The sequence below is a fragment of the Anabrus simplex genome, chromosome X (genome assembly GCF_040414725.1).
Source record: "Anabrus simplex isolate iqAnaSimp1 chromosome X, ASM4041472v1, whole genome shotgun sequence".
In the NCBI taxonomy this organism is placed as follows: Eukaryota; Metazoa; Arthropoda; class Insecta; order Orthoptera; family Tettigoniidae; genus Anabrus; species Anabrus simplex.
The window spans coordinates 221,492,284-221,511,382 of record NC_090279.1 but is presented as its reverse complement, the minus strand read 5'-3'; the positions used below and the strand labels follow the sequence as shown (position 1 = coordinate 221,511,382).

Sequence of the window (19,099 nt, the reverse complement as noted above, 5' to 3'; positions counted from 1 at the left end):
TTATCGCAATGACGGGGTGTTAACGCCAAGATCCATAAGTATGCCATAGCCGTCCTTTCGCAAGATACAGTTTATTAAAAAACGATTGATCGAGGATTTAGCGTTGATGGGACTGGAATTTCTGGACGGTTGATCCGGGAAATCGTTTCTTCGAGAAACGGATAATGCAAGATTTTTACAGCGTGATTTAATTACAATGCTCGCGGGACTAGGTAATTTGAACGCATATTCCAGGAAAACGTAGTTTCCGGGAACAGATAATCGAGGTTCCACTGTATACCAAAAATCATATCGTTATATTTTGTTCAATAACTTACATTCATTTTATGTCATTCCACTACTGGTGATGGCTCAAATGAGCTGAAACATGTAATGTTAAATAACCTGTAAGATTATAATGTGTAGTATTGAATAGGTACAAATGTTATAATGTACTTAGATCTTTGACTTTAAGTGCACCTCTTTTGTTAACGCCTTCCAGAAATGACCATTGTTAGTCATTTTCTGCCATATTTCAACATTCCTTTATTACAATCTGCGAACCTCTCAGCTCCATGTCAAGAATACCCAAATGTAATGCACACAATTTCAACTACTGTACAAAGACATGATTAGAGAGCATTCCTTTAACACGTTCGCTCACGAAAGGATGGCTATGACATACCTGTGGATCTTGTCATTAACGTCCCGTCATTGTGGTAATTAGAGCAAGTACTGTACTGGGACAGCTCATCGGTAGTGCCGCTGACGCAGCGTGTGTGTCATGACTGGTATGCACATAAATAATATTGAAATAATTAAAATAATAATCTAAAATGCATAAGGACACAGAAATGAACTCCTTTAAACAGTAATAGGCATCCCAATACCTCCCGTGGTTTTATATACTGTATGTAAAAGGTGGTTCTGGTCTCGAGAACACAATCGTATATAATGTCCGATGGTGCCAGAAGAATGAATGCATCACTGAAAACAGCAACAACAGTGAGGTAACACATCAAAATAAGTAAAAGTTCTAAGAACGCACATTTTGTAGACACTTCGTTCGTTCTACTTGGGAAGTGAAACTGGTAAGACATTAAACATGAGATTTTGCAATATGTTTTGAAGCTTTCTCAAGACTCGAGTAAGGTATCCTATCATATTAAAATACAAGACTTGTGTTAGTGGCTGTTTTAAAAGTGTACAATTATAAATAATTGATTCATCAGTACGGACATGAAAATAATAAACTATAATACAAGTACAGCTGTCGGAATGCGCTCTGTCTCCTTCCAATGATTGCGGCCATTCTACTTTGTGACTTCCGAGGTTTCCCTAAATAATACCAGCCGAATGCGGTGCAAAGATGGTCCCTTATGCAAAGTGCGAACATTTGACAAAACTCAATTAGTTTTCAAGCACAGCTGTCACTTTCTTGAATAGCAGAGCAGCTACGCAACTTCTTAACTAATCCTTTTCATGATGAAAACCATCTCAAGGAATTCATTCCCTCGTCTAGTGTCAACAGAGGAGTGATTTGTGCTGTCGATAAATCACTTTCCGAGGACGAAATTGTTGAATATATGGAGTCGCCATATCTTGTCACACTGGCTCAAAAAAATGAACCGTCGAACAACTTGTGACATCAAACCACAATATATCCCTATTTTATATACTGATATACCGCATTTACCCGAATAATCCCCGCCGTCGAATAATGCCTACACCCTCATTTTAGGAAGGCTCATTTCGAAAAGAAAAAAAAAAAAAAAAAATGAAATGAACTAAAATTCCTTCCAGTGAAAGAGTAACGCAGGCATAAACAAACATTTCGTATCACTTTGCGAGGTCCACGTGGTCTTTAAACAAATATGAACATGTAAATTTACGGATATAGCTACTTTGCCTGAGATGATAAAAATACATTATCACTGCAATAAAATATATTATCCATGAAAATGAGCAAGTAGGCCTACTTACGTGACAGGTATTTCATTAATCTGAACTTGCAATAGGCTCGATTCCCTGTAGATGGGAAGATTCGTCGTCTCTTGCATAACTAGAATCCTCTCCTAAATTACTTACAAGTTCGTCACACTCCACGTCTAAAACACTTCTCACACGTGGTCTCTTTTTACAGGACAGTAACACGACCGGTGGTGGATAGTTCTTTTCGTGCAATGTTAATACTTGAAATACACACACCAGCAAAATCTGATGTTAGTTTTACAATACAGTAAAACCTCATTAATTTGAAGTCTTTGTAATACAGAAATTGGACTTCCAATTATGTGATTTTGAATTAACAGCCATCTTGTAATTCAGAAATGCCAACCCTCGGCAGTTTTCTGCTTTTAAGCGTACTGCCTGCTATGTGATATTGTGGCGTTCCTTAAAACAATGAATACAAAAGAATTAAGATTTCACACTATTTTCAACTATGAAACGCACTATAGACACACCGAAGTGAATGAAAGTACGGAAAGCTACCCCTGCACGTTCTGGAAGACGCGTTCTATCGTGACATGGAGAAATTTTAAATTTAAATTACTCTGTAAAATATGGTACTGTTTAAAAAAATGTAAAGTCAGTTTAGAATTAAAAGTCTGAATTGTTTTCCATTTAAATATGACATATGGGGACAGTTTTCTTCCATTTAAACTTGCACAAAGCGTGTAACTGTACACTCGGCATCGAAAACTAGGTGAGACAGGAGTGTGTTGGCAACCTTGATGCAAATAAAACCCGCACCCCAATTTCGTGCCTCACATTTTTTAAAAAAATATGTGGGGATTATTCACGTAAATACAGTATTTTCTCATCACTAATCTGCAAATGATGTCAAAGATATGGACACACTGCAACCAACTGTAGACCACAACTCCCAGGGTCTACGCCCAACAAATTTTTGAACGTGCCATCTGTGCAGACAATCACCCGGTGACATCAAAAAGATGCGAGAAACGTACTAAACAATTAAAAAAAATTATGATGTGTTTAGAGCATGAATCCTATAAAACTCCCCTGCACCCCTTTATGTTGAATTCTAACCTCTATTAATACCTTGGCAATCCATTCCCTCCTCAAAAGACTACCTTCACTTAGTGTAGAAGCTACCTCTAGAAAAAAATGTTACTGTCGTGCTAAAAGAAACTCCCTCTTCAGACAATATAGGCCTTTCCATGCCAGTACAAAGCATCTAAAATTGCAAACAGTACAGAAATCCAAAAATTAATGCATTTGCACAGGGGAATCAGCATAATTTATCCCCGTCTTTGAAATGTGTGATTTTTTTCTTTCTTTCGTTGCGTGAGGTTATGTTTGCCAGTGAGATATCCAAGTGCATTATTTGAATACTGTAAATGCACCTTCTTGGATACATTTTGGAAATAGTTATTTTTTCATGGCATTTGAAAGGTATAAACTGTGAATCAAGGTTAACTGCATACAGTAACGGGCCTTAGAACATTTTTAACGCGGCAAGTGTTGGTACTTCTGAATTGCGAATTGGCGGTTAATTCAAAGTCCGACTTTTGAGTCCCAATGACTTTGAATTAATGAGATTTTATTGTATATTTAGACATTAAACAGGCCATAATTTGCACCGGTTCACTCAGCTTTAGAAAACATCTAAAAGTTGTCAAACTGGTACATCCAAAATATCCAAAAACTCAGCTATGATCTAGCCTTGAAAAAACTATAAAAATAATTTTTACTTGTATCCCAGGTCATTCAGATGTGCCTGGCATTACTTATACTAGCTAATAAAGCTGCGAAAGGACAAGGCGTTGAATATCCATTAGCCCTACCATTCTCAAACTTACGGGAACAATGTTTCATTCATATCTGGAACAAACAGAATGAGCAGTGGTCTAAAGAAGCTCAAACTTAGGGCAAACACCTGTATCAATTCATTAGTATGGTTCGCAATATACGTCACATTAAATCATGCATACTCCTGAACACGAAGCACTCCCATCAAACATGCGTCCATGTGGAAAAGAAGTTGGTATTTTAAGCTATGCCCTAACCACAAAGCTCAGAGACAAATTCATTACAAATTTAGTTCAACCAGATCAACAAATGCCAAAGAGTGTTTCTTGCCTAGTTTGTCCAACCCTTTTCCCATTCCTCTACGAGGTCGGGTACGAGGTGAGCTGAATCTGTCGTGGCGGGTTTTTATGACCGGATGTCCTTCCTGATGTCACCCTCATCAGAGGAGTTAATGAGACAACATGATATATCATCGTGAAACCCAATGCTGGCACATAGCACCAAGAGGTCTGCTTAAGGACGATGGACGAATCACCATCAACAGCGCCATATGCCCTCACTCCATCTGAGCACTGCGGAGAAGTTTGGAATTGAATCCAGGCTTTTGGGAAGCAATATAGTGATAAGAAATTGTATATCACAACCTCCCCTAGCTGCTGGCCAACATTCTGATGGTGAACATTTTTTTCGACCAACGGGACTCGAACCAGCTAACCACTGTGTCAGACTACATGGCCACCAGGCAGGCTCGTTTCTTGTCTAATATGCAAACTGAACATAAACTCAGCTGAAATTGTTACAGTTTTCCTTAGCGAACCCAAAATAACAGTCTAAACTTAGTAATATACAGACTATAACTAACTCCCTATATGTTATTCGGTTGAGTTCATTTGTATTAAGACACCGTGATGCATCACACCAGTGTGAAGACGCAGTACCTTTGTATCCCTGTTATAACCTTATACATTCAATGTTCTCTTGCATCTGCGTGATAGTGGGTTCGAACCCCACTGTCGGCAGCCCTGAAGATGGTCTTCAATGGTTTCCCATTTTCACACAAGGCAAATGCTGGGCCAGTACCTAAAGGCCACAGCCAGTTCTTTTCCACTCGTAGCCCTTTCCTATCCCATCGTCGCCATAAGACCTATCCGTGTCGGTGCGTCGTGGAGCAAATTCTGAAAATATAAATTTAAAAAAAGATTCAATGTTCTTTTATACAAGTTTTTACACTGTAACATTCCCTCAGGCCTATTAAAATAAACAACCTTATAACTACTGAATTGAATCTGTATTTTGTTTTCATTAAAATCCCAGTCACTGGACGGAGAGCTTTGCCGTGTCCAACAAACTTTCAAAGAATTATAGTGACAAGGCAGGCTAACATTAGGTGGCAACAGTGGTGAATTGGGGCAGCCGGCTCGCGATAAGGAAGTGGAAACTATAAGAATCTTCTGTACGTGGTAAGCATGAGATAGTGTTGTGTGAGTTACAAGACTACTGCAAGTTCTAATCAAAACATGGTGTGAGACAGCTGCAAGTCAACTGTTCTGGAACGACACTCCTTCTATTGTCGCTTTTTCCAAATTTTGTGGGGTCGTGGGTGCGAACTGTGGCCCTCTTTCATGGCAGGATTCCCTTCCTGTAATCACTGCTGTGTGTTTCTGTGGTGATTGTTTGTGTGTTAGAGTTGAAGGCTCAGGAACTGAGTGCTGTTACCTTCACAGAGGAACATATCCCAGACACGGAGTATCGTGTCCCACGGCAGAGTCCTCGTGAAGACGCACAGGAACCATTCGGTCATGTACAGGATGGGCTCCACTTTCTGCTTCTTCTACAACACACAACATCCATCAAGATCAGCTTCTGAAATATCTTCTTCCCATACACAGTACAGTAGTTTAATTATATGCCTCTGTGTTCAGTGTCCCATACTCCTTTAATTCTAAACTTCAGTTTTTTCAACAGATCTGATTTTGTTCCAATTACATGGATCTCCATTACAATGCTGGTGAATTACAACATGACATTTAACAAATTAACTACATTTATGTTTATGATACCAAAATTCTGCTTAACAATGCTCCTTATTTAATAGATGAGGTTAAAAAAGGAAGGATCAGACAACAAATGCAGTTGTATTTGGTGATATATGGTGTGAGACAGAATGATCATCAACCAGACGAGTACATATTATCAATAACTTCAAATACTTAAGGGACTACCACCAAATCCTGTTTAAATCTGAACAACTGCTTTCAGTGGAATTGCGTGGGGGTTACAATAGCTATTTTGGCTATTCCCCAGACAAGAGCCATTCTGACTAAAACATGGCATCTCCCAATTTCTTACTTTATCACGCTTACAAACCATAAACGAGACAAAATACAGGACTCTCAACTGGTGCAGTGAAAGTGATCTGCCATGGTAGATCTGATCTCTTGTAAATCACCGTGTTACTGTTTGCAAGAGAACTTCAGGCCTCATCGATTCACTGCAGCGAAAAACTTGTGAAACAGGGCTGCAATAGGTTTGTGTTGATAAAACTTAATACGTATTGGTTACCTACATGTTTCGAGAACAAGGTCTGTTCTCTTGCTCAGCGATCATTAAAGATTTGCAAATTCCCTAAGAAAAGACTTCATTCTACTACACAGTTTAATAAAGGCAATGTTCACATTAAATTGTGTTTTTAATAAACTAAAACACCAACAGTTCAAATTTGGTACAGATTAAACTACTACTACTACTACTACTACTACTACTACTACTACTACTACGTAAATAAAAACTGTTCTTGTATCAACCTTTAAAATCTTGCTTACCACTGCTTTATAAAATTTACATACGATCCATAATATTGTAAACATTAAAACTATAATTAGAGCTGGTTTCTGAACTGCTGAATTAAAACCATTATTAAAAACAGTGTCTGTACACCCCACAAGGCGAATGGTCGTCACGCAACTGAACAAATATTTTCACTACTATTAGAGAAGAACGACTTGAGGGCTGGCACACAGAAAATTCATAAACTTTACCATAATGTAGTGAGAAGAACATCTACACATTGTCATACACAAAATACAAGCACTTTTTGCCTTACTGATAGAGAGTGTATTAAATAAATGTTATCAAGGTGAACCTATTAGAGCCCTGTTCACAGCTCTTTTGCTAAGTGTTATGAGTCAATACAGATCAAATAGAACTAAATATGGCAAAGTTTATTAATACTTGCATTTTGTCAATATCTTACTTAAATTTTATTCATTAATTTACGTATTTTCATACTTTAAAGCACACAAATGATACCTGTATAGTTTTCTAGGATAACAGATACAACACAAAGCAGAAACCAAATGAAAGGGAAGAAACCCAACAGCATTAACATTTGTGCTTTGTCTCTTCCCTTTTCGCGTCCTTATCCTGCTTTCTTCTCATCCTCACATCAAGACTGCCGCCCTTCGTGAGGCTGAGAACAATTGGGATTGATGACTTCCCACAGTGACCTATCACATTTCATCAGGTACTCACCAAATGTTTGTAGACGTTGGGAGCCACTTTCTTGAGCAAGCCGAACAGGATGTCTCCATCAATCTGCAGCGTCTCCTGCAACAGATATGAGAAATGAGTTCCTCTCTCGTGGTACAAACTAGCTGTGATGTTAACTGATCACATCAGAGCAGCTGAAGAAAATAAACAGTGTGTGTTCATTAGCTTGTGGGGCCGATGACCTGGATGTTAGGCCCCTTTAAACAACAAGCATCATCACCGTCATCAGACCCATTAATTACTGTACATTCCGATCAGTTGGCAATGGATAGCAAGAGAGAAGTTGTGGTTAATTGCCTGCACAATGACAGAAGAAAGTGTTATTGGATTCACAATGTAAACAGGAATAGATCAGCATTCATGGAGTTGAGCACACTACTGCAAACACCTTCATAATTTTGCACTATGGAAACCAAAGTGAGATTGATCATTTTTTAAATTTTTTTAAAGCAGACAACTAGCTATAGTTTCAATAGCAATCACACGTTCGTCAACTGCTAGAGACCAGCCAGTCACGGTCTAACATCGCATGCACTGCCCTTTTGACAGTGTTAACTCCATTTGCCATCAGACGATGAATGTAGTATGATGAAGTGAATGGCGCTCAATGTTACTTTCAATCCAATCCGTTGATGCAATCTAGTGAATGCTTAGCTTTGAAGATTGGAAAGGTTTACGGAGAGCAACAAGCCTAACGTTATGACTTCCTATAAACAAGATCAAAGTGGTGGTGTATGAACAGTGCTATGCAGTCATCTTTCAGGTAAGTCAAAAACAGAATAATATAACAACTGTCTTGTTCTGATCCTTACAACCAATAAGATGTGTGGCACATTCTCTCGTCTATTATTCAAAATCTACTGGAAATCTCACATTTCTCTTAGCTATTGACTGTACCGTAGTTTTGTGGTTACGTGAAAGGTAATACGGCCTCTGCTAACATGCAACTCCATTTCGTCTGCTGCATTAGGTATCTGTAGGATGATGTATGGCTGAGTTTTAATTAATTTTGTCAGGTGAACACCAAATGTGTCACCAGATATCTTTTACAAGCAGATACAGTGAAACACAAAGCATTGAAAAATGCGACCACCTCTGCTAGGTTTGAAGCCGCTGATCCTCAGACGGAGCTTGTATATCCAAGCAACTCCTACCCATTTTGTACGTTACACCAGATGGAAACGTCAAAATGTGACCTCATTCTCAGAGCACAGAAGACCATTTGAATTTTAGGTTGAAACTGCAATATTAATTTTACCATTCATGATCAAAACTATTAAGGCACAGTACGCGCAAAACAAACAAGTTTTAATTTGCTGTTCTCTTGTGGACTGCCCCGGTCTGTTTTTGTGCCCATGTTGTTCGGTGCAAGTCTGATACATACATCCAATACTCAATTCAGTAAAATTCTACTCACAACTGGCCGGTGATAAGTATGGTAAGAGATGAATGGCAAAACATAAATAAAAACCATTCATGGAATTACAAAACGTACAGGTAACATATCTGTGAGCAGACTAAACCAAGTTCCTCCGGGCACGTCAAGTCCTGCTAACAGTTTCCTTGACTTGAGGTGAAGTCCTGATTCAGGTTACTGCATTTCTCCCTTTTGTATCCGTATTGTTTTGAGGTGAAGACTAGTTGCCTGTGCTCTAAAGTTGTCCATATTTTTCAGATGATTCAACATTTCTTGAACCATCTTGAGATGTGTCCTGTACCTTAAAGAACATTTGTGCAGGATTTATTTACTTACTGTATTCCATCAAATAGCACTTCAAGTATTACATTTCGCTATAGAACTTACAATTTTCTGAGTAAATAGATTCTCAACATTAGGATAGTAGCAAACATTGCTCATGTACAAATAATATCCCCCTCTCACCTGTCTGTTGTAAAAGGAGACCCCCAGCACCTGCTAGCTTGGGAGGGAGACTTGGCAACTACCTGAACCTGGCACTATTTCAACTTACTTGTGTCACTCCTCTCTCGGCCAACTACAGATCCCGACCGTATTAGTTTTCAATAACACTGAAAAATCACTGGCAATGTTACATCTCTGCCTTGTCAATATACTAATCAAATAAGTTCAAACTTAAGTCGACAATCAAAGGCATGCTGTAGCTGTATTTCTCGCACCTGTCAATCTTCAGCAGTATAAGTCACTGTCGTTAAGAAGCAAGCTACTGTCTGTATAGTCTTTTCAATGACAGGGCAGTCCAAACCAGTTCAAGTGCCGGTCACCATCAGAATGTTGGCCAGCAGGGTTCTAATCACTAAACCGTGTACCAAAACCCTGGATTCAATTTCAAACCTCTTGATATGGAGCAAGGGTAGTGATTCGTCCATCACCTCCCTGGTTAAGGCCATGTGTCAACACCAGTTTTCATGCTCTATCATCAGCTCACATGCCCTCGGACACTGCCGGCACTAAAAGCCATATGGCAATTTCTGATTTGTTTTAAATGCTTGCTGTAAACTATTTTGAAAATTAGAAGAATCTGAATATTAGTATTCTGGCCTGTGCAACAATCTGATGACTTCTTGGGCTCTGTGAGAGTTTACAAACAGGATCCAAATTGTTGAGTCCTTCATCCTGGTTCTCAATCAACCCAGATATAATGGTGACCCTCATCATCCATCCCACTACAAATCCCAAAGTTGACGTCTGCTTGTCCTGTTTTGTTCTTGAAGAACATCATCAGATTGTACCAAATCACACTTTTAGTTTTTTATGAATTGAGAACTACATTTTTACAGTTTTGTACTGGGTGGATGGTTCTCTTCATTATTTGTATTCCGTGTTGTTAAAATTTCTTTTCTTCACCGGTAAGGTTACAGCTCTGTGTATTGTCCTGCTAATTTCCGTGTGTGGTCAGCTGATGGCTTTCATCTCTATGACAGTTTATTCTACTGATGACTGAAGTGTGAGGGTCAAATTTCAACCTCGACTATAACAACAATCGTGATAGGCACAGCGTTACTTGCTCCATGACACCACCAGCTGACTGGACTGTAATGCCATGACAAGTTTAGACTTTATCAATAGCATATTGTAAATGTCAAAAGTGCTATTAAAAACGTTTTGCAAGAATGATCTCAAAATTCCTTTTGCTGGACTAGACAGTGTTCAATTTCTTAAACATTCCTGTGACTGGGTAGTTGGAGAAGTTTCAGAGTGATAATCTAGAAAGAAGGTTAGTGGCTGTAACTACACTTCCAAGTCGTAGAGAGAGAACAGTGTTCCTCTAGCTGTAGCCAATTAGAAACGTCTGATTCCATCAACACTTTTCTCAGGTGCAATAAGAACGATGAGCTGCAGAGTAATGAAACAGCCATCCAGCTCTATCCAGAGCTGTGGTTTGAATGGGTGTGACAATAATGGTCTGATAAATTGTTAATGTCTACCATGCTAAAGAAAGCAGATGAACATGAGTAAGTGAAGATAAAACCAATCAACACTCCCCCCAGCTAAGGAATACTGTTCATTAAGTATTTTGTTTCTATGTTACGTGTTGTAACAAGCAACACGTTTATAAACTGATTTTCAATTAAAGTACAAATACATCACAATCCTTCAAATGGAGAAATTAACTGAACATTTCTTTTTACAATTTGTTTTACGCTGCACCGACACAGATAGGTCTTATGGCGACAATGGGATAGGAAAGGCCTAGGCGTGGGAAAGAAGCAGCCGTGGCCTTAATTAAGGTACAGCCCCAGTATTTGCCTGGTGTGAAAATGGGAAACCACAGAAAACCATCTTAAGGGCTGCCGGCAGTGAGGCTCAAACCCATTATGTACCAGATGCAAGCTCACAGCTGCGCGTCCCTAACCGCACGGCTAACTCGCCCGGTCTCTAAATACTAAAATCCATATAAGCTTTCTTTCACTGAAACAATGTTATCCACTTGAACATCCAACGGTTAAGGCACTTGTTTTCTAAATGTTTTGCTGAACCTCAAATTTTAGTCTTGTTGCGGTATCACCAATGTTGCACAAACAGAAAAATTAGTCCTGTGGATGATACTTCAGAGGCCAGACCTTGAAGGGATTAAGTCCTGGAGTGAAACTCAGTCCACCATCTTATTAACTGACAAGTCGTCGTGCCTGGATTGCGGGTTAGTGAGTCGCTGGACAGAGCAAGCCTGTCTGGACTGCCTTGATGAGACATTCTGCTCTTATATACAGTAGAACCTCAATAATTCATTGGAAAGGTTTAAACTGTGAATCAAGGTGATTGCATATATTAATGGGTCTTAGAATACTTCGTTACGCGGCAAGTGTTTACATTTCTGAAGTACGAGAGAAGTGCCATGGCGGGAAATCGCATAGGGATAGAGTCATAGGAAAGTTTGATTTAAGGGCATCGGGTACTTTGTGTAAATATTAGTGCTGGTCAAACCAGTTCCTATTAGACAACGGTTGTAGCCGAAACAGTTGCGCACAGACAACCGTTTTATAAAACGGTTGCAAAATAACGTACTCCTACCGATATTGATAGAAATGAAGCAGTGTATCAAACGCGGTAACGTTTCATGACTTACCCTACACCGGCCAGTCGGTGATCCATATCATTCTATCCAGTACAAATTGATATAAAAGAAGTGAATCAATTTTAGTATTTCACATTCATATTGGATTATAGTGCAACATGGGTGCCCGCAAGGCGGGGCTTGCCCCCCCCCCCCCCCCCTGGAATTCTAAACAGGTCAATGTTCAATTGTTTAATATCATAACAGATTATTTCATAAACTGGACTTACTAACAGTCATCTAGCATCTGTTATAACCGGAAATTTCTGTAAACAATTTCATGTTGCTGACGTTATATTGGTTTTTATATTCAAGAAAATTGTTAATGTGGTGGAATTTGAAGGTGCTCACATACATCAGCCTCGTGTCGGTAGCTTTTCTGGCACGGTAAAGAACTCCTGCGGGACAAATTTGTGGCACCTATGCGTCTCTGAAAATACGTTCCCCCCCTGGAAAAGATCCTGCGGGCGCCCATACAGTGCGACCAAGAACACAATTTTCTATCCACCCTGAAACCTTAAAAATCTATAACACCTTTTTTCTTCGAAATATAACATTCTGAAATGTATAAACAATGTGCAAAACATTTCATTGTAAATTGTGTTAAAATGTTGATAACGTATTTTCAGAGACGCATAGGTGCCACAAATTTGTCCCGCAGGAGTTCTTTACCGTGCCAGAAAAGCTACCGACACGAGGCTGATGTATGTGAGCACCTTCAAATTCCACCAGACTGAGCCAGCATCGAACCTGCCAAGTTAGGTTCAGAAGGCCAGCTTTCCATGGTCTGAACCACTGCTTTGTCATTACAGAGACGGATTTGATGTTTTTGTATTAGTTGGAGTGTAATCAGAATGACTAACAAGATTAACTCAAAAAATACTCAGCTAACTGTACCTTGCAACACTCAAGCCATTGAATTTGGCGTAGCGCTGTATTCTCCCTCTCGGTGACGTCAGCCTCATCAGCTAACAGCAGCACAGCTGCCCGGAATGAGCTCCCTGACCTGTGAGTTACACTGGAAAACCCCACTTTCAAGAAATGCATCGATTGCGAAGGGCGGTTTTGTATACGTACCTCTTGTAAAACTACGCGACAGCATAGCGGCACTGCAACTGGAAACTGCTATTTTCTTGTAACAGTTTCATTCAACAACTGTTGTGTTCTCGAAACTGTTGCGATAAAACGGTTGCGTTGTATGTGTCCCAGCTCTAGTAAATACAAGGCATCTAAAATGGATACAGTATTGCAATCCAATTAATAAAGCACTTGCACATGGGAGCCAGCAAAGATTTCTCCTCGTCTTTGAATCGTGCTTTTTTTCCTTTCTTTCATTGCGTGAGGTTATGTTTACCAGTGAGATATTCAAGTGCATTATTTGAATACTGTAAATGCACCTTCATGAATACATTTTGGAAGTATTTCTATTTTCACGGCATTTGAAAGGTATAAACTGTGAATCAAGGTTAACTGCATGCGGTAACGGGCCATACAATATTTTGTAACGTGGCAAGGGTTGGTACTTCTGAAATGCGAATTTGCGGTTAATTCGAAATCACGTAATTCAAAGTCCGATTTTTTAGTCCCAACGACTTTGAATTAACAAGGTTTTACTGTATACGGGTAGCCACCGTCGTCAGCAGCCCGTGATGTTCAAACCAGCACTACCATGCTATTCATGTAAGATGTGTATTCTTAATTCACTGATCTGTTCTTTTCTTAATATTATTTTAAAAGCGTTGTGATAGTACATATATCACACCCCCGAATTATATGTAGAAGTTAGAGATATTATTGTCAGTATTTGATTTATTATTATTATTATTATTATTATTATTATTATTATTATTATTATTATTATTATCAGTATTTCATTTGTATATTTTGCCATTTATATTGGTAAGCTGGAAGATATCCACAATTGTAGGCATGAGTAATTTGTTTTGCACGAGTGGGAAAACATTGCTTTAATAACTCTGGTAATATGGATGAGTCATGTGGCTACCCCAGTGTTTGTTGTGATGTACTTGTGTCGGGATATTCCGTGAGTCATGTATATATCCCAGCCTGATGAGATGAGCTTGTTGTTGTATTAGGGAAGTTCGTTGACTCATGTAATAAACCCCAGAGTTTGTTTATCTCTTGGGAGCAAGGTCTTGACAAGAGGTTCACTCATGATTGGCTGGCAAGCACCATCTGAGAGGAGGGGGATGTTGATGTCTATAAAGGTTGATCATACGGCAGCAACCAGTGACATTGTAAAGGAACGAGAAGAAAGTAGTGCTGGATATACGGTATTCGAGTGACACGGCTGCAATGGACTGGACTTCAAACGTTCGTAGAGTGTAATCTTGTTATGTTCGTGGAAAGTGGCTGATCAACATATTGTGGAGAGCGTACGCATTAAGTATTGTAGTACTTGTGGAGGTCTAGCATTATATCTTGGTGAAAGCTATCTCAGACTTTCCATAATTTATGTTCAGGATCGATAAGTGTGTGTTGCTCAGTTGTATATGTCTTTACAAGTGTTAGTCTGTGAACACAGTATTACGAGGTACAGTATCTGTGTGATGTGATAACTGCCGATTATGAGAATCAGCAAGTCGAATTGATACAGAGACAGTGAAGGGTATTTATCTACATGTATGTACATTGTTCATCGGACTATCTACAAATGGTAGTTTAGTTCTCGCTTTCGTTTTCCCACTGTTTTTCATTGTTGTTGTTGTAAATATGGAGTCTTCCAGCAATATTTTATGTGTGTATTATATCTATAATTTTGTGTGTTGATGAGGTGCTCATGCACGGATTTTGTTAAGAATATAGTTAGCTATTTTAGAATCAGTGGAGTTACTGATAAACCTAGGTGCAGTTCCTACCTATTTAGTCATTTTCAGGAGGTTAGGTAAGGCCTGCAGCAGATGTACCAGTATGCAGCATTATGTACACGCCCTGGGATATAAAGTTTATCATGCTCTATCCAAAATTCGAGGGATCCATTCTGGTGAACTCTGGCGCCCATACTACGGACACTTCGATTAAATATTTTATTAATTTATTTCAAGTATTTTATGAAGTTTTTGAATATTTTCATTTATGATATATTATTGATTATATTTATTAGTAATCATCAAAAAGTTACAGCGTGTGCATTCAACATAAAAATAGTGTTGATCCAAATGTACTAAATATGGGTGATATGTTATTCAAAGTCACACATGCCCCTTTTTCACTCGGCCTCTGTTTGATATATAGCATACCTTCCAGCTTGTAACTGTAGATATGTCTGAATCTCAAAAAACCACCACACACATCTGCCAAACATAATGTAATTTCCACACCACATACAAAGAACACAAAAAGGAATTACACATAACAGATACGCGACCTTCTGTGAACACACATGACAATGCCCCGCACTTCAAGGACATCAGTACAGATCTTAAAAAATATTATAAATCAAATAATAATAGGAACTCACTGAATATAAAGGAGGCAATAGAAATACACATTGCAAATAAAGCCAACTAGAATATTGTGAACTATTACACATAGAGCTGAAGGATTTCCCAAATAACCTATCAAGCTGGGAGCACATGACTGTCATATTTATTTGTACTACATGACACATGAAACTTCGAGACTCTGTTCTTCCCCCTCCTGTGTTTTTTTCGGCCTAGAACTGTAACTATGCGATGAAATACGTCTTGGTTTCGCATAAATGACTGCCGTTGTTTCAAGTTAAAGATTGGCAGGTCCAAGTACATTCTTTAATAATCACATGTCTGAACAAATTGTAGAAAACTTGCATGAACTGGGTGATGGTGACATTACAATATTTGATAGTGGTAATAAACTTGATAGTGATGAAAGCGATGAAGATTTTTTGCCAGAAAGTAGTCATGAAAATAACTATGAAAGTGTAAAGGGTGAGAACAATAGTGATGGTGATGCCAGTGAAGCATCAACGTACACAAGAAGACTAGAAATGGAATAAAGCGGATGAATCATACACCCCACAAAATACTGCATTTACTGGGAAATGTGGAGTTGTAAACAACGTACAGTGTGTTTCAGAATCATGTGAACTTGTTTTTGATAATGAGATATTGGTTACAATTGCAGACAATACAAGTCGCTATGCCAATAACTTCTTGAATTAAAGGAAAGATGACCTGACTCCATGGTCCAGAGTTCATGACTGGAAAAACGTGGATTGTGACTAGATATATGTTTATTATGGATTACAGATCCTCATGCGAATTATTCAAAAGCCTTCCATAAAATCATATTTTAGTAAAAATCATATATTCTTGACACAACATGCACAGGACAGGCTTGAACTGGTAAATAGATTTCTACACTTAGTTGACAGTGAATGAGTACAAACGTGTTTTTAATGTGTGCCGGTTTTTACCTAAATAAACGTACTTCAAGTTCTTTTTCAATGCAAATACTGGACTAAATGCGAGTATTACGACTCAGTGTAAACTTCGAGGACTGGACTCGACATAATTTTATTTAATTATTTTAATTATTATTATTCATCATCATCATCATCATCATCATTTCCCTTTATCCAGCTGTAGCCGGGTAGGGGCAAATATGGTTCCTCTCCACTTTCTTCGGTCTTTCCACCACTCCTCTTCCAACACTGTGTCCCAGTCCAGGTTTCTTTCTATAATGCTGCGTTAGATGGTATCCTTCCATCTCGATCGTGGTCGTCCACGGCCTCTCCTTCCTTGGATTTGTATTTCCATCACCTTTTTTGGCATTCTTTCGTCGCTCATTCGCTTTATGTGCCCAAACCATCTTAGTCGGCTCTTCTCTATTCTATCATTCATTTTTTCCACTCCAATTTCTTCCCGGATTTTCTCATTCCTTAGTTTGTCTCTTCTACTCTTCTGTATCACACTACTCAAGAATTTCATTTCGGCTGCCTGTATTCGACTCTCATCCTTCTTTGTCATTGTCCATGTTTCTGCTCCGTAAGTTGTTATGGGTACATCTTGTACATAGTATCCTTTGCTTCCATTGGCACATCTTTGTCCCATAACATATTTCTTACACTATGATAGAAACAACTTCCAGCTTGAATCCTTTTACTAATCTCAGCATCCAGTCGAGCATTCTCCATTAATTCACTCCCCAGGTATTTAAACGTTTCCACTACTTCCAGGGACTTGTCTGCAAGTCTAATCTGACCTTTCCCTTCTTTCTCACCTCTAGTCATAACAAGAGTTTTACTCTTTTCTACACTTATTTTCAATCCACATTCTTCAATCTTCCCATTCACCACATTCAACTGTTCTTGAACCTTCCTGTCGTCTTCTCCCCAAATCACAATATCATCTGCAAATAACATCATGTTCATTTCTCTTCCTCCATATGCTGCTTTTGCCATTCTCATGATGTCATCCATTACTATTGTAAACAGGATTGGTGATAGAACACTTCCCTGTCTCAGCCCACTAGTTATTTTGAACCAACTTGTCCTGCCAACTTGTGTTTGCACACAACTACAACATTCCTTATACAATGCCATGATCATTTTTATTAATCCCTGTCCAATTCCTTTTTGCACCAGACTGTCCCAAACTTTCGTCCTAGGTACACTGTCACATGCCTTTTCAATATCAATGAATGTCATCACCATATCATTCCCGTACTCCCAATGCTTTTCCATTAGTTGTCTCATAATGAAAATGGGCTCTATTGTTGACCTTCCACTTCTGAAACCAAACTGATTTTCCTGTATCTGCTTCTCAACCCTCAACCTTATTCTACTTTCCAGTATCCTTTCCATTATCTTAGCAACATAGGATATTAGAGTAATTATTATTATAATTATTATTTTAATTATTAAATAAACAGAACTAAGACCTAAGGAGTACCCCAGAAGCAACGCGCATCTATTGTGAGGTGAGAGAAGTGGATGGAGGTCGGCTCCCTGAATAAGGGCGACAGAAGAAGAGGAAGAAGAAGAATACTAGGATACTACAGTAGAACTTCGATAATTCAAAATCGGTTAATTCAAAATCCTGCCCAATTCGAAGAAGCTCTCATTCCCAGAAACATAAGGTACAGTTTCGCATGTTATTTAAATTGTTTAATTTGAAATACGGATAATTCATCAATCGAAGCCGGTCCCATTACCGAAATTTAGACTTTTAATTCAAAACTGCCTTTACATTATTAAAAAAATAGTATTTTACGGATACGTTTAAACTCAAAATTTCTCCACGTCACGATATAACACATTTTCCGGAACATACCGGGGTAGCTTTCCACACTTTCACTCACTCCGGTGTGTTTACAGTGTGCTTCATAGTTACTAAGTTCGAGTGAAATCATAATTCTTTTGTATTCAGCGCTTTAAGGAACAACATAATATCACGTAGCAGGCAGTGCCGGCAGCCCTGAAGATGGTTTTCCGTTGTTTCCCATTTTCACAAGAGGCAAGAGCTGTACCTTAATTAAGGCAACAGCCGCTCCCTTCACACTGCTAGCCCTCTCCTATCCCATCGCCGCCGTAAGACCTACCTGTGTCAATGCGACAATAAAGCAACTTGTAAAAACAGCACGCAGTGTGCGGAAAAAGCAATGGCGATGCCAACATTTGGCGAAGTCAGGCTCATACAACCTAATCAATTCGTACGCACTGAACAATATTGTTAATGCTGATGAAACTGCATTTCCAAACGGGCTTATGATTTTAAAGGAGAGAAGTGCTAGGCCGGGAAACTGTACAAGGGTGGGCATCACTGTATTGATGGCCAGGCAGGCATCAATTTTTGGTAATGAGACAAAGTCTCTCGTAGTGCATTGGCACTGCCGGTGGCCTCCACGGTATGCACTAGCCATGCGTCTTGGTGGGTGTGCTAAAAACCAACTGATGAGCCCAACTTAGCACACTCAAGCGAAACGCTGGCAACCAGGAATGACTTAGCTGGAAAATTTATAATGTCCAATAACAGTCCACTTATATTGGTACTGTACTGTGTTGCAATGCAGATGGAAGCGACAGATTCCTCCCCTTGGCATAGGAAAGTTCGATAAGCCATAATGTTTTAAGGGCGTCTGGCACTTTGCATGCAAGTACAAGGCATCTAAAAATGCAAACAATACAGTGACCCAATGAATAAAGCACTTGCAAAGGGGAGCCAACATTGATTTCTCCTCGCCTCTGAATTTTTTTTCCCCCTTTCATTGCGTGAGGTTATGTTTGCCAGTGAGTTATGAAGTACATTATTTGAATAATG

At 39.0% G+C, this 19,099-nt stretch overlaps 1 protein-coding gene across 2 annotated transcripts in view; it reads right to left on the bottom strand.

Moving 5' to 3' along the window:
* Nucleotides 1-19,099, bottom strand: part of wkd (whacked) — a 569,688-nt gene that overhangs the window by 427,603 nt on the left and 122,986 nt on the right. For both annotated transcript variants that reach the window (XR_011019063.1, XM_067159072.2), the window contains exons 6-7: nt 7,288-7,362; nt 5,473-5,587 (exon numbers count right to left, since the gene is read on the bottom strand). Coding sequence is in view for 1 of the 2 variants with exons in the window: in XM_067159072.2 (XP_067015173.1) it covers nt 5,473-5,587; nt 7,288-7,362 (190 nt within the window). In the remaining variant the exon portion in view is untranslated. The remainder of the gene's footprint in view (nt 1-5,472; nt 5,588-7,287; nt 7,363-19,099) is intronic.